This window comes from Euleptes europaea, chromosome 1 (genome assembly GCF_029931775.1).
Source record: "Euleptes europaea isolate rEulEur1 chromosome 1, rEulEur1.hap1, whole genome shotgun sequence".
Taxonomy (NCBI): Eukaryota; Metazoa; Chordata; class Lepidosauria; order Squamata; family Sphaerodactylidae; genus Euleptes; species Euleptes europaea.
In genome coordinates, this window is record NC_079312.1 from 77,088,922 (window position 1) to 77,101,342 (window position 12,421).

Here is a 12,421-nt window from a genome sequence, read left to right on the forward strand (position 1 = left end):
TTGAGAAACGTTATGTGGTGACCAATACCAGAAACAGGATTATGGTCTAAATGGACTGTGAGACAGGTTCTCTATGTTAATGGTCACATGTTTTACATTATTAATCAGCCCTAATTTTACATTTCAGGACCTTCATGTTGATATTAATGATATCATTTTCCTAGCAGTTTTTGAAATTATTTTTATCATGGAATGAGCTCGTATTTATATCTAAAATGAATCCCAATTTGTCATTTTAACTGTTCATTAATTATCAGTAAATGAGTGACAACACTAACAGATGTGCTTCTTATTTGGAGCTATTTTCAATCTTTTTAATCGAATCATTCTTTGTCATTTGTGCTATCTTGATTGGGCACACAAATTATCTGGTATCTATAGTCTATTTCCCAGCTCTCTGGAAACTGTGCAGATATGCTGATGAGCATCTGATATGCCTCATGTTAGTCAAAGGCAGGTCATTCAGGGCTTCAGGGTTTTGTTTTGTTTTGTCCTGACCGCTCCCACCCACCTCCAGCCCACTGTTTGATGACTAAACTGTTGTGGTCAAACCACTCCCTTTCTCCCTCCTCACCCTGAAGACGAGTGATTTCTACATGCCCTGCTTTGTTTTATCTGATTGGCCACTTTGGGAAAAAGGAAGGGTGATGGATTGATGGTCTGAGCACTCAGTTTATGATCTTCATTTTCTCCAGGCTACCAGGCCCACTTATTGTGTGATGTTTCCACTTCCTCCATTTCAGGAACGTTTTCCCTCTGAGGAGCAGACATGCTTAAAATACTATATGTTTCTCCACCCCCTGTTGTCAGCTGTGCACCCATCTCCCCTCCCCTCCTCTTTCCCCCGGCAGCCATTTTCTGTGCTTTAAAAGTTTTTTTTAATAAATGCACTTGGACTACCAAAGGAACGCTGGAGTATTGGACAAGACAGGTGGGGCAGTCTGATCTTTTGTAGGGCACCTCTTCGGCAGATTTTTTAGATAGATAGAAAGACAGACAGATAGATACATAGATACATAGATAGATAGTTTATTTGCGGCCCTTGGCCAGATAAAACAAGATACATGGACTAAAATGGTCTTACCGACAAAAGTTTACAGTCCGAGTCTTAAATCACGTTAAAAAAATTAAAAAAAAAAATAACATCCAAGTTACATCTGCCATTTGGACTAAGAGACTACTCGGTGGCAACGAATTTTAATTGCAGAATTTTTTAAATATATATTGCATTGTGAGGACTGGTCAAATATAGTACGTTCCCCCTTCCAAATTCCACAGCCTCTCCTCTCTAACCATTTCTGTGCTTTTTATTGCTACTGCAATCAACAATATTAAAAACTAGCAAAGAGACATTGTACTGTTGTACTAAATGCCTCCCTTCCCTCTTTCCCCTTCTCTTGAGAGCATGATAGGCTTTTCTCCCCAGCCCATGTGAAACTGTTTTGCAGCGCACGGCTACTGCCAGTATCGGAGAGCCCCGCCGACCCCGTACCAGCCTCCGGTGGCGTTTCGTGGCCTCCGTGATCCCCGCACCAGCTTTGCAAGATCCACTGGGAACAGGTGAAGTCTGGGTGCAAAATAAAAACATAACTTTCTTCCCAATATGGATTTTTTCAGGGGGAGGGGAGGTGGCATTTCAAGGATTGCTTTAAACGTTGCTTTGAACAAAGGAGAAGTAGCCCAGTCAGGTGACAGCCAATCACAGCGCAGCATGCAAAACAAGCACCCCCAAAAAAGGAGGGGAAATGGGGGGAGCACCGAGCAACATCACGAATGATGTGACGCTCCCCCGGACAGGTTCTCCAGTGGAATGAATACCACGGCCAAAAGGGTGACATGCGAACAGAAATGCGAACACAGCCAAACCTCAGAGATCGACCACGAGGATAATATGCTGTAAGTGCATGTGGTGCGGAAACGGCCTATTAAACTGTCACGATGGCCCGCCCCCTAGACCAAGCTATCACTCTCCTGGTTGCTCCTTTTCATCATTATTCAGGTAAAAAATGTGACAAGAGCACCCTGAACAAGAAGGGATGGAAGGAACTGATCCAGAAGGAGTTGACCATTGGGCCACACTGGAATGAGGAAATTCAAGGATTGACAACTGATCTAGATCGCAATGGAGATCAGGAGGTGAACTTCCAGGAATATGTGACCTTCCTCAGTGCCCTGACAATGATTTACAATGAGGCATTGAAGGGATAATTATAGGTGAGCCCAGCTGGATCAAGGCAGCATGGCCTTGATGAACAGAAAGTGCCTCTGTAAGCAGTTTTGTGTCTAATAAAAGTTGATTTTTGTAAAAAAAGTGTGTAGAAATAAAGAGATAAACCGAAGCAGTATGAGACCTGAACCAATTTTAAAAACCCATGCAGAAAAGCCCACTGTCCTGAGCCAACAAAAAACTGTTGGACTTTCCAGTTATCAAAAATAGCCTTGGCTATTCACCTGGACCTGTAAAAGCCAGCCAGGCTCCACCCAGTCTCCACCTCCAGACCAGCTCTGGACCTGCCCCCATCTTAGGGTTGCCAACCTCCAGGTACTAACTGGAGATCTCCTGCTATTCCAACTGATCTCCAGCCGATAGAGATCAATTCACCTGGAGAAAGTGGCCGCTTTGGCAATTGGACTCTATGGCATTGAAGTCCCTCCCCTCCCCAAACCCCACCCTCCTCAGGCTCTGCCCCCAAAACCTCCCACCAGTGGTAAAGATGGACCTGACAACCCTACCCCCTCTGCCAGAAGACTCTTGGCCCTTCCTGCCCAGGATTTTGATTTCAATAGTTGAAACTCTAGGCAAGTGAGGCAGTTGAAATCCTAGGCAAGGAAAGCATGAAAGAGGGAAATGGAAAATAAGGGGAGTGAGGAACCATGGGAAGTACCCTTTAGTTTTCTTAAGAGGGGTGGCAGTTTCCACCAATTCCTCTTTCCAATGGCAGACCATCAGTATGCTGTTCTTGAGGGTCTGCTGACCTCCAGGAACAAAATTTCAGGGAGCTCACTGAACTGCTGCAAGAGGGGGAAATGGGCTAAAAGCACTGCCTTCTCTTAACACAACTTCAGGCAATTACATTTTCTTAACTGGGGATGACTAGAGGCCACTGTGTAAGAGATTTCGTTAAGGCAACCCAAATAGGGCAATGAGTTATACAGAACACTTCACCAGGTGGAATGTGAGTGCAGCAAACAAAAAGGGAGGGGATAGGTTCTTCAGGGCAAGGCCTCCAGTCTGCACTTTGTCACCTGCAGTGTGCTGCAGATTTAACTGCATCAGATGGAGTTGGTGCAAAGCAAGTTCTCTAGTTTCACCAAAAGCTGCAGGCATTCTCCCTCTGTGACTGTATAAGGCAGAAGTTAATCAAATCTGTCTCCAGCACTAAATGAAAGACACAGGTCCCTGCTAAGGCAGAGAGCAAAAGAAAAATGTGGAGGCCGGTCCTTGTATTAACAAAGCTAGAAATCAGTGTCAGGTATTGCACTAGGTAAAGAGTCAATGGGAAGCAAATTGGGAAATATTACCTAGCGGCAAGCAAAGAGCCATTTGAAGATCGTATTTTCCTCCAGTAGAACACAGCAACTCAAGATGCAGAACTCTAGGCCAGCTCCGAAAAGACCAGGGGGGTTGAGTCTCCCGTGGCCAACGGCCCTGAAATAAATGTTTTTGACAGCAATGACTTATCTGTCTATTGGAACAAATTACTGGGGACAAGTGCATTCACTACTGAATGAAATATTTAGACTCAAAGGGAATAATGCTATAGATCACATTCACAGCTTATGGTCTCCAAGACAGCACAACTGGGAAAATATGTGTGATATGGGTTATGAAGCAGGTCATGCTAGAAGATTAGAACAGTGTCATCTGAAGCAGATCCCAGAATGGAAAGTGATGTTTTTGATCATATGACAATGGGCAGGTTTGGATTGCTTGCAATAATAAAAATTGAGATGTTGTTTCTCTTCTCTTCTATTCTTGTTTCCACTTTGTACTGTGTAAACTGGAACACTGATGAACTGCACATTTAAAAAACCCAAGCTATGACAAGCATTATTTATTTCATAAGCTCTCCTGCGTAGCAAGCATTGGCTCTAACAATGTTATAAACTGCAGCACAGGCAGCTCGAATGCAATCTCAAGGAAATTAAAAACATGGCAAGTGTTTAGATTACAGTATATTATTATCAATTCTGGATCAGCTGTTTATGTGCCCTGACCATTTATTTTGTGCTGCAGGCTTTTGCAGTCTATACATTTCCTGTTGTGCACAGTTGACACATTGCCTATTTGCATTTCATTATTGTATTTGCATTGCTCTGCAGCAAGGAAGAGTCGCAAATCTGAATCTTCAAAGATTCTACCACCTGAGTCATATAATTCTACCACCTGAGTCATATAACAATGTTCAAATTTTTAAAAAGTCATTACAGTTTTGTTTTATAAAAACTCAAGGCTGGCAAGGCTGGCCTAAGGATTTTGCTGCTCTAGATGCATTAAAATTGTGGGGATTTTTTCTATTTTAAATACATTGTTGTGTTTTTCCGAAATGGTTTAAAATGACTAAAAGTTAAAACAAACCAGAAATGATACAACTAATAAAAGAAAAAACAAGGGAGAAGAGCATGGAATGTACTTATGTAACAATGTTAACATACCGATAAACAATTGTCTTATTGTCTGCTGAGCATCATAGTAATAGTACATTAATAGATCAAGAAATGGCCAGGGTAGTTTTTCTTTAACAATATCTGTCTTGTTACTTCCTCCCATTTTCCAACCACGTCTACGCTCTGAGTAGTCAGTGAAGGTCAGGAGGGGTTACAGTCATGTCCACTGGAATGCAAAGCAGGTGAACTACTCAGCAGTTTTGTGCAAGATGTAAGCAATGGCTCTTTTTCTCCAGGACATTCAGTTGAGCAAAAAAGGCTCTGGATTTTGGCACCCCATGGTGGTTGCCTAGTTTGCCTTTGTGGCTGGAACAGCCTCAAACATCCTTTCCTTGTTGACATTTCTGGGTAACCTGGAAAATGTGCAACTAAATTGAACATTAAAGAATACTAATGAAGGCCCGTTGGGTTCAATCACTTCTCTTCCTATTGATAACAAACCAGCTTCCCTTTCTTCTAATTTAACATTTTTATTCCTCCATTCAAAGATGTTGCTAGATTAGCTGGGATATTACTACAATGTCCCAAAACCTGCTTAGATTTTTCTTGTCATTTTTCAAAATATCCCCCCCACCCAAAAAATAAAATCACTAGGTACACTGTCCATGTGAATTCTATGTCATGTCATTCTTCAGAATGGTCTCTTCAACATAACAAGGAACAAAGTCCTCAGTAGGTGCTCTGCTGGTAAATTGTACTCCGTGATTTCTCTCATGGTCTTAGCTCATCTGTCAGTTTGTTTTTATCTTTGAAGTATCTCCACCACAAATGACAGCAGTCCTGCTTGGGTAATGGGCCTACCTGTATCCTATGTTCTGAGCAGAGAAAAGAAATTCCCAAAAAGACCCAACTTCAAGGAGCTGAAAACATAGCAAATGCATTGGAGCCCATAACAACACCCACCTTTGAAAACCAGAAACTTAGGCCTAAACTGGACATGATGGCATCCTCATGGCCAAGGATACCACTGCCATTACACACCCTATCATCTGAGCTATGGGTGTTGTGCAGTGCCTAGGAAAATAATGATTGGCTGCAGACATAATTGATGTTTTAATCTGTGCCATGACTGTGTAGGCGTGGCAGGAGGCAGCGAAGGGAGCTTTGTTTATACATACACTTTATAGGCAGCATAATGTAACGCCGGAGCTGGGGGCAAAATGTGGGCTGAGGGGCACAGAATAACTCACTCCTCCCTTGCACAGCCCAGGTGCCACACATTTCTAGCCTGTCTGCTGGCCCAGCAACAAAAACACCAGGTATGCAGCAGGACTCTATTGTGCCACTTAATTGCTTACCAAAGTAGTTTACAGACCAGCCCTATCGTAAAACACTTAGCATAAATTGGAGATACTTCCTTGTATTAGTCAAACTCTTTCACATTGGATGATCTATATAGCTTTTTAAATAGCATAATTAGAGAAATCTGTCTGTTAGCAACATATGGAGCTAGATTTCAGATATAGCCTGCAGATACCATGCATCGTTGATGCAGAATGTAGAGATGAATGTAGAGATGAACATATATATCTTGTTGTCTCCATCCTGCTTTTAATACCTGGCTAGGATTGGCTTGTTAGGTATACGTGAATAAAAGGAAGTTCTTGTAAAAATTGAGATATTCTGTTTCAGGACAAAAATAATACTAAGCTGTTAAGTCTACAGCTGCATCAAAACATGACAATTGTCTTGCATATTATTACTTGCAAGCTTGCGGCTGTGCTCTGCTTCATCTGATTTATGCGAATTTTCAGAAGTACATTCAAAAGATTTGCTACGGCAATTTGTCTTAACTATAAGCGAGGTTATTTTTAGATAGGTAAATACATCTTTATGTGCATTTACTAATGGGGCAGAGGCTGTTGAAACTATTTTCACAAGACATACCAGTTCATAGGGGAGGACCTATATCTATGTTATGAAACACTATACATGCTCTTAAAAGGTGTAGCTTTTTTTGAAATATTTCCTTTTTTTTTTTTTTTTTACTATTTCCAAATGACCCCTACTGTGAAAAAATTTCTCTCCTTCCAATGAACCCTGAAATGTCACTCTTGCCTTGGGGTCAGGAAAGATGTAAACTTCCCAGAACAGGATGAGTTAAATAGCAAAAACCAGAAAGTGGGCCTGATGTAACTTGCAAACAAGAAGCAAGAAGCCAAACAAGAGCCAGGTTAAATTTGTTAGTCAAAACAGAAAAAAACCCCATAAACCCTGTCAATTAACATGATTGACAGTCAGCTGCACCACTCCTCCAAAACAGTGGCCATTTGTAAGTCTGTTTCCTCCTCCATGCAACTTTGCTGTTTTTTAACCATTGTTATTGTTCATACTCTTTAAAAATGCCAACAGAAGCTTAAAGCCTTTTGAAAATGACAGTGCCTGACACAGAGAGGTAATAGGAGCTCTGCTTCTTTCTAACGGATGCAGCGCCATGTGTAAGAACAAACAGAAATAAACCTTTCCTCTGACAGCTTGTCTCCAACAGCTCCTCTCAAAGAAGCGCTAACATGGCGACAGGCACAGCAGTTAAGTAGCAGGGGCCCCTCGTCACTGTTGAGAAAGTGGCAGCTGTATCAGGGCACCAAACTGTTCAGTCATTCGCTCAAATACCTTTACAGTGGGAACAACCCATGCAAAGTGGTATGTGGTGGGTTAGCAGGTTCATGTGATGCAGATTGACGGTGGGGTCTGTGTGGCCATCAGTAGGGGTTCTGATCGTTCACAGCTCTGTCTCCCTTTCCAAAAAAGGAGGCACTCAGAAAAACTATCACTTAAACTGTCCCAAATCAAATCTTCAACTTTTCTCTGTGACCTTTTATGCAGGGATGTTTCCTCACAGTCACCCCCTCCGACTGCTTTAGGGCTTCCTTTTGATTATGCATGCTTTATGTGTCCATCAGAGGTCGCCTCGCTCTCCCCCACGTGTTTTGCACACATTTTCCAGATTCTGGCTAAAACAGCATCTGGAAAACACGGGCAAAACGCACGGGGAGAGCCTCTGATGGGCGGAAAAGGCATGCATAATCAAAAGGAAGCCCTGAAGCAGTTGGTTGGGGTGACCGCAGGGAAACGTCCCTGCATAAAAGGCCTGTCACTAAAGTGAGTCCTGCAGGGGTGGGGGCAATCTCTGCTCCTGCATACAGTGGGACAGCCCTTCAAGCAGAAAATTCTCTGGGATGCCAGCTTAAAATTTCAAGAACAAGCAGAATACTGTATTACATTGGACCTGGGAATGGAGGCTTGAGATGAAGACCTTCTTTGGGATTCTGTAGCTCAGTAGTATTCAGAAAATTGGAGGGGGCTTAATTTCCAATAATTACCTGCTGATCATTTTATGTCAAATAAAACACCACTTTGGAGCTGTGTTGGAAATTTATTCTTTTTATCCTGCGAATTGGCAGTTTTCCGTGGCATAAACAACCTAATGATAATGCTGAAAATTGTAAGATCTTTCATTTTAGCAAGTTTTAATATGGTCACTATTTTTATTTATTTTGTTTCATTTAAGTATTAGCAGATTTGTATCCCCTTCTCCTGTACTCACAATCAAGCAAAATAAAATCCAGTAAAATGTTATAATTTATAAAACCATTCAGTGATTTAAGAAAAAAAAACCAATATTTAAAACAGTAAAATAGCACCAAATATAAAACATCACATCATCCATTTACAAATTGAAAGCATGCTTTAAAGGGAAGGCTTTACATCTTTTACAGAAGCTGGATAACAGCTTCCTTCTTAACCTCTGTGCGAAACCGGTATGGATTTACCAGACCAACTAGATGGATGATCAGGGATGTAACGAAAGAGTTTTAATGGTCCTTATAATGGCCTGAAAATCTCTCTCTCCCCTGCCTTTGGAATGTGGTACCAGCAGACTAGAGGAAAGAACAGAGAGACAGCTAGAAGCAACACCAGCTTTAATTTGGGTTCAGAAAGAGGAGAGAGAGCCAAGAGTTTTAGCTTCAGTTAGCCATATCTAATGCACCTTGGGGGGTTATGGTGGTTCTTGCTGTTTCTTTAGGGGATCTTACACAGGATCAGCAGTTTTGCTGCCTGTGTTTTAGAAGACGAAGAAGAAGAAGAGTTGTTTTTTATATGTCGACTTTCTCTACCGCTTAAGGAAGACTCAAACCGGTTTACAATCGCTTTCCCTTCCCCTCCCCACAACAGACACCCTGTGAGGTAGGTGGGGCTGAGAGAGCTCTAAGAAAGCTGGGACTAGCCCAAGGTCACCCAGCTGGCTGCATGTGGAGGAGTGGGGAAACCAACCGGGTTTGCCAGATTAGCCTCCGCCGCTCATGTGGAGGAGTGGGGAATTAAGTCCAGTTCTCCAGATTAGAGTCCACTGCTCTTAACCACTGCTCTTAACCACTACACCACACTGGCTCTGCTTTCTTCTAATAGGCTCCTCATGGTGATTGCTGATTTATAAGTAAACATGTAAACAAGGGGTAGATGGACAGACCAACCATCGTGTTAAGTAATAATTGTTAAGTAATAATAAAGTGTAGGCATACAGAGATTCTCATTAATTTTTAAAAAATATTTCACTTAAATGTTCATTTGCTCATGCAGCATTCTTTATAAAGAAACAAATGAATGGATAATAACGGGAAAGTAGCACTACTGGGCTTAGTTAATCAGCACAAAAATAACTGCTACATCGTTGCTTGAGAATGGTACTTTTTGTAGCCAAAATGATGAATAGAACTTTATTTTTAGTACAAAGTATCAGTATTCCTATATTTCAAACTCAGTATATTTTAATGTATTTAATGAGAGTACAGGAAACCTTTTGTTACTCCAAGGGAAGTTTGTGGGAGTTTTTAAAGTTTAAATGCACAGAGTTCTATGCATGTAAGTAGATTAGAAGCCAACATTTCTTGTTAAAACAGCTTCCACTCAAGTAGCAAAAGCCAAAATTTAAATATGGTGTGCAAAACAACCTTGGGCAAATCACTCATCTCAATAGCCTCTGTTATCCATCTATAAAATGAATTAACAATATAGATTACTTTTTGTGCAGTATTTTATGTCAAAACAAGGGCTCAAGATACAATATTATATCTGGGTCAGAAAATCTTGCTATAAGCCTCACTGGTCCATGTGTAAGAGGTTCTGGGAAAGATGGGAGCAAGTTTGGCAAGAGGTCTGAGGTTTATACAGTACTTCACTGCAGCAGGGAAATGGCTAGCTATAAAGGAAGTCTTTCATATTTTCCCTGGTTCATTGAGTACTATTACTAACATTATTTGTGCAACCAGTGCAAACCACACAGACTGAGTTTTCTGTTATTACTCCCCAATAATGCTTTTTTTACCTGGGGCAAAACCTTTCCCTGTGCATGTGTGTTTTTATGACACATACAAAGGCCATAAGTAGAGAAAAGAAAATGGTGCCACAGCAACTGTTTCACTGCACTGGCATTTTGTATGGTTCTTGTTCTGAAGGCAAGGCAGGATGAAGCAGGCTGAAGATGGGCCCTGTTGGCTGCTTATACAGCATGGTCCTTCCAGAAGCTTCTAGCTTCTGATCCTGATCAGGAGCGTCACAGAATCACACAGCAAACAGCCCAAAGATATTCGAAATCCATCTAGCTGAACAGCCTGCAGTCAGGCACTGATCTGAAGCCCAGCATGAACTTTACATCTTCGGGGAGAAAGAGAGATCAGAGTAAATGTATGCATGAGGACTGGCCTGTACAACTTGAACCCACCAAGCCAAATGTAGCCCATTAGCTGTGCATGGTGGCCCACCATGGGCATGGTAAGTCTCCAGCCTATCTGGGACTCAAGAACCGGGCAATTTGTGCTTGTTTTGGCAAGTTACAACTTGTGACTTTATTATTGATTTGTTTAGCAACTGTCTACACAGCCCATGCAGAGAACCTGCTCAAAAAGACATACATTTTTGTTAGAAGAAGCAGAAGAAAAAGCAGAAGAAAAAGAATAGTTGGTTTTTATATGCTGACTTTCTCTACCACTTAAGGGAGAATCAAACCAGCTTACAATCACCTTCCCTTCCCCTCCCCACAACAGACAATCTGTGAGGTAGGTAGGGCTGAGAGAGCTCTAAGAGAGCTGTGACTAGCCCTAGACACACCCTGATCACTTAGGCAAGCAAAATAAGGTGGGAGAGGATAAACAGAACATTCTCTCTTGTCTCTCAATGCACTTATCTGGACCTTCTATGGCATAAGACTGCCAGCAAGATCTTATTCATCAAAGAGAAATATTCCAGATGATGTCTCATCTCCATTGGTGGTTGTCTGTGATGGATCATAAATAAAACACAGCATCTTAGGCTTTGCTGAAACATCAAATTAAAACATCTCAGTTCAATACCCCTCACATTCATCCAGCTGTATTTTTTTATTTTTAAAAAACAGACAAGGCAGCAACATTGCACAGTTGATTTCTTTGAGCCAATCTGCATCCAGGGAGAAAGTTCTTTTGCACTTCCAAGAGTTAGAGGTTGGGATGCCCCATGGGACACCCAGGGTTATAATTCTTCCGAATGCAAGCCACAGTAGAAACTGTGGTCGATCGTTACCTACAAAGAGATGGAAAGGTTTTTAATAGTTGATGTGCAAGTCTTTTTAAGTTGTGTGGCCTGAGGAACTCTGTCTTTGTTTTTGTAATAATTCTAAAAATCAGCACTTTGGCCTCTTTTCCCCCATAAAAAGAGAGAGAGAATAAAGTGTCTTGTTCCTGGGAAGAGCTTTGAACCTGAGTTTATCCAGGCACATTTGCCTTTCTCTGAAGCTGAAGATCACAAAGCAGTTATTCTGGGATAGTACCAGAGAGGCTATAACACTGATGTTACTAATGGCACATTTTTTATGTATCTATCTAAATTTGTGTCCCCTTTTCCCACTGCAAATCAAAATCTTTTAAGCAAATGCTGTCCTTTTTACTTTGCCACTAGGCACTTAATGCTTTTGAGGTCCACAATTCTGTAAGGCAGAAATCCATTAACTTTGATTTTAAAATGAGGACCTAAACTCTTGTGTAAATCACATGACTACAGAAGAAGGGAATCAAAGGAAGACACCATAAGAGCCATGAGGAAATTATCTCCTTATAGCTGTAACTGTGCTTATAGTGCCCTCAGGTTCAAGGGCTTGGAGGAGGTAGCTGTTACTTATGAGAGAAGTCCCTGTCCGTGAAATGCAACAAATGACCAATCCTACACATGCCTCTTTGGAAGGAAATTTCACTAAGTTCAATAGGGAGGGAGGGACGGAGGGAGGAGGAGTAAAATTAAAAACAATGCTAATCTCTGTAATTTATTTCTTATATTGTAATATAACTTTTATATATTTATCCCCAAATCTTTTAAATCCTTTTAATCAATAAGGGAATTATTCTTTTAATATTTAAAACAAATAAGATACTGGATCCATACCAGGCTTTGGTAAGAACCTCAAAGCCTTCTGCTGGGTGAAAAACACTCCTCTTTTGACACTGGTGTAATCTGCAGGAGTCCTGACTTCTTGGTGCCATCCTGCTTACCCAGTGACTTACCCTGCTTACCCTGTCCACTAGATAGGAAGCTCCACCCCTTGAAATGTGTGCCATGATTGCATCAGCGTGCATGAGTGTGTGTGGTGCTTGCTGCAAACAGTTTCAGCCATGTTCCATCTTAAATGCAAAGGGAAAACCTTGCTGCGTCCAGCACTGAGGCAACATGTAGTGTATGAAGCAGATATTATAGCTGTGTTTTAGGAATCATCATAAGGAGCAGG

General features: G+C 41.5%; 1 protein-coding gene across 1 annotated transcript; it reads left to right on the top strand.

Annotated features, from left to right (window-relative positions):
* The first annotated feature begins 1,938 nt into the window (after positions 1-1,938).
* Positions 1,939-2,208, top strand: LOC130493242 (protein S100-A6-like). Its single transcript, XM_056866943.1, has one exon. The coding sequence runs from the start codon at positions 1,939-1,941 to the stop codon at positions 2,206-2,208; it is 270 nt and encodes an 89-aa protein (XP_056722921.1).
* Positions 2,209-12,421: the final 10,213 nt, after the last annotated feature.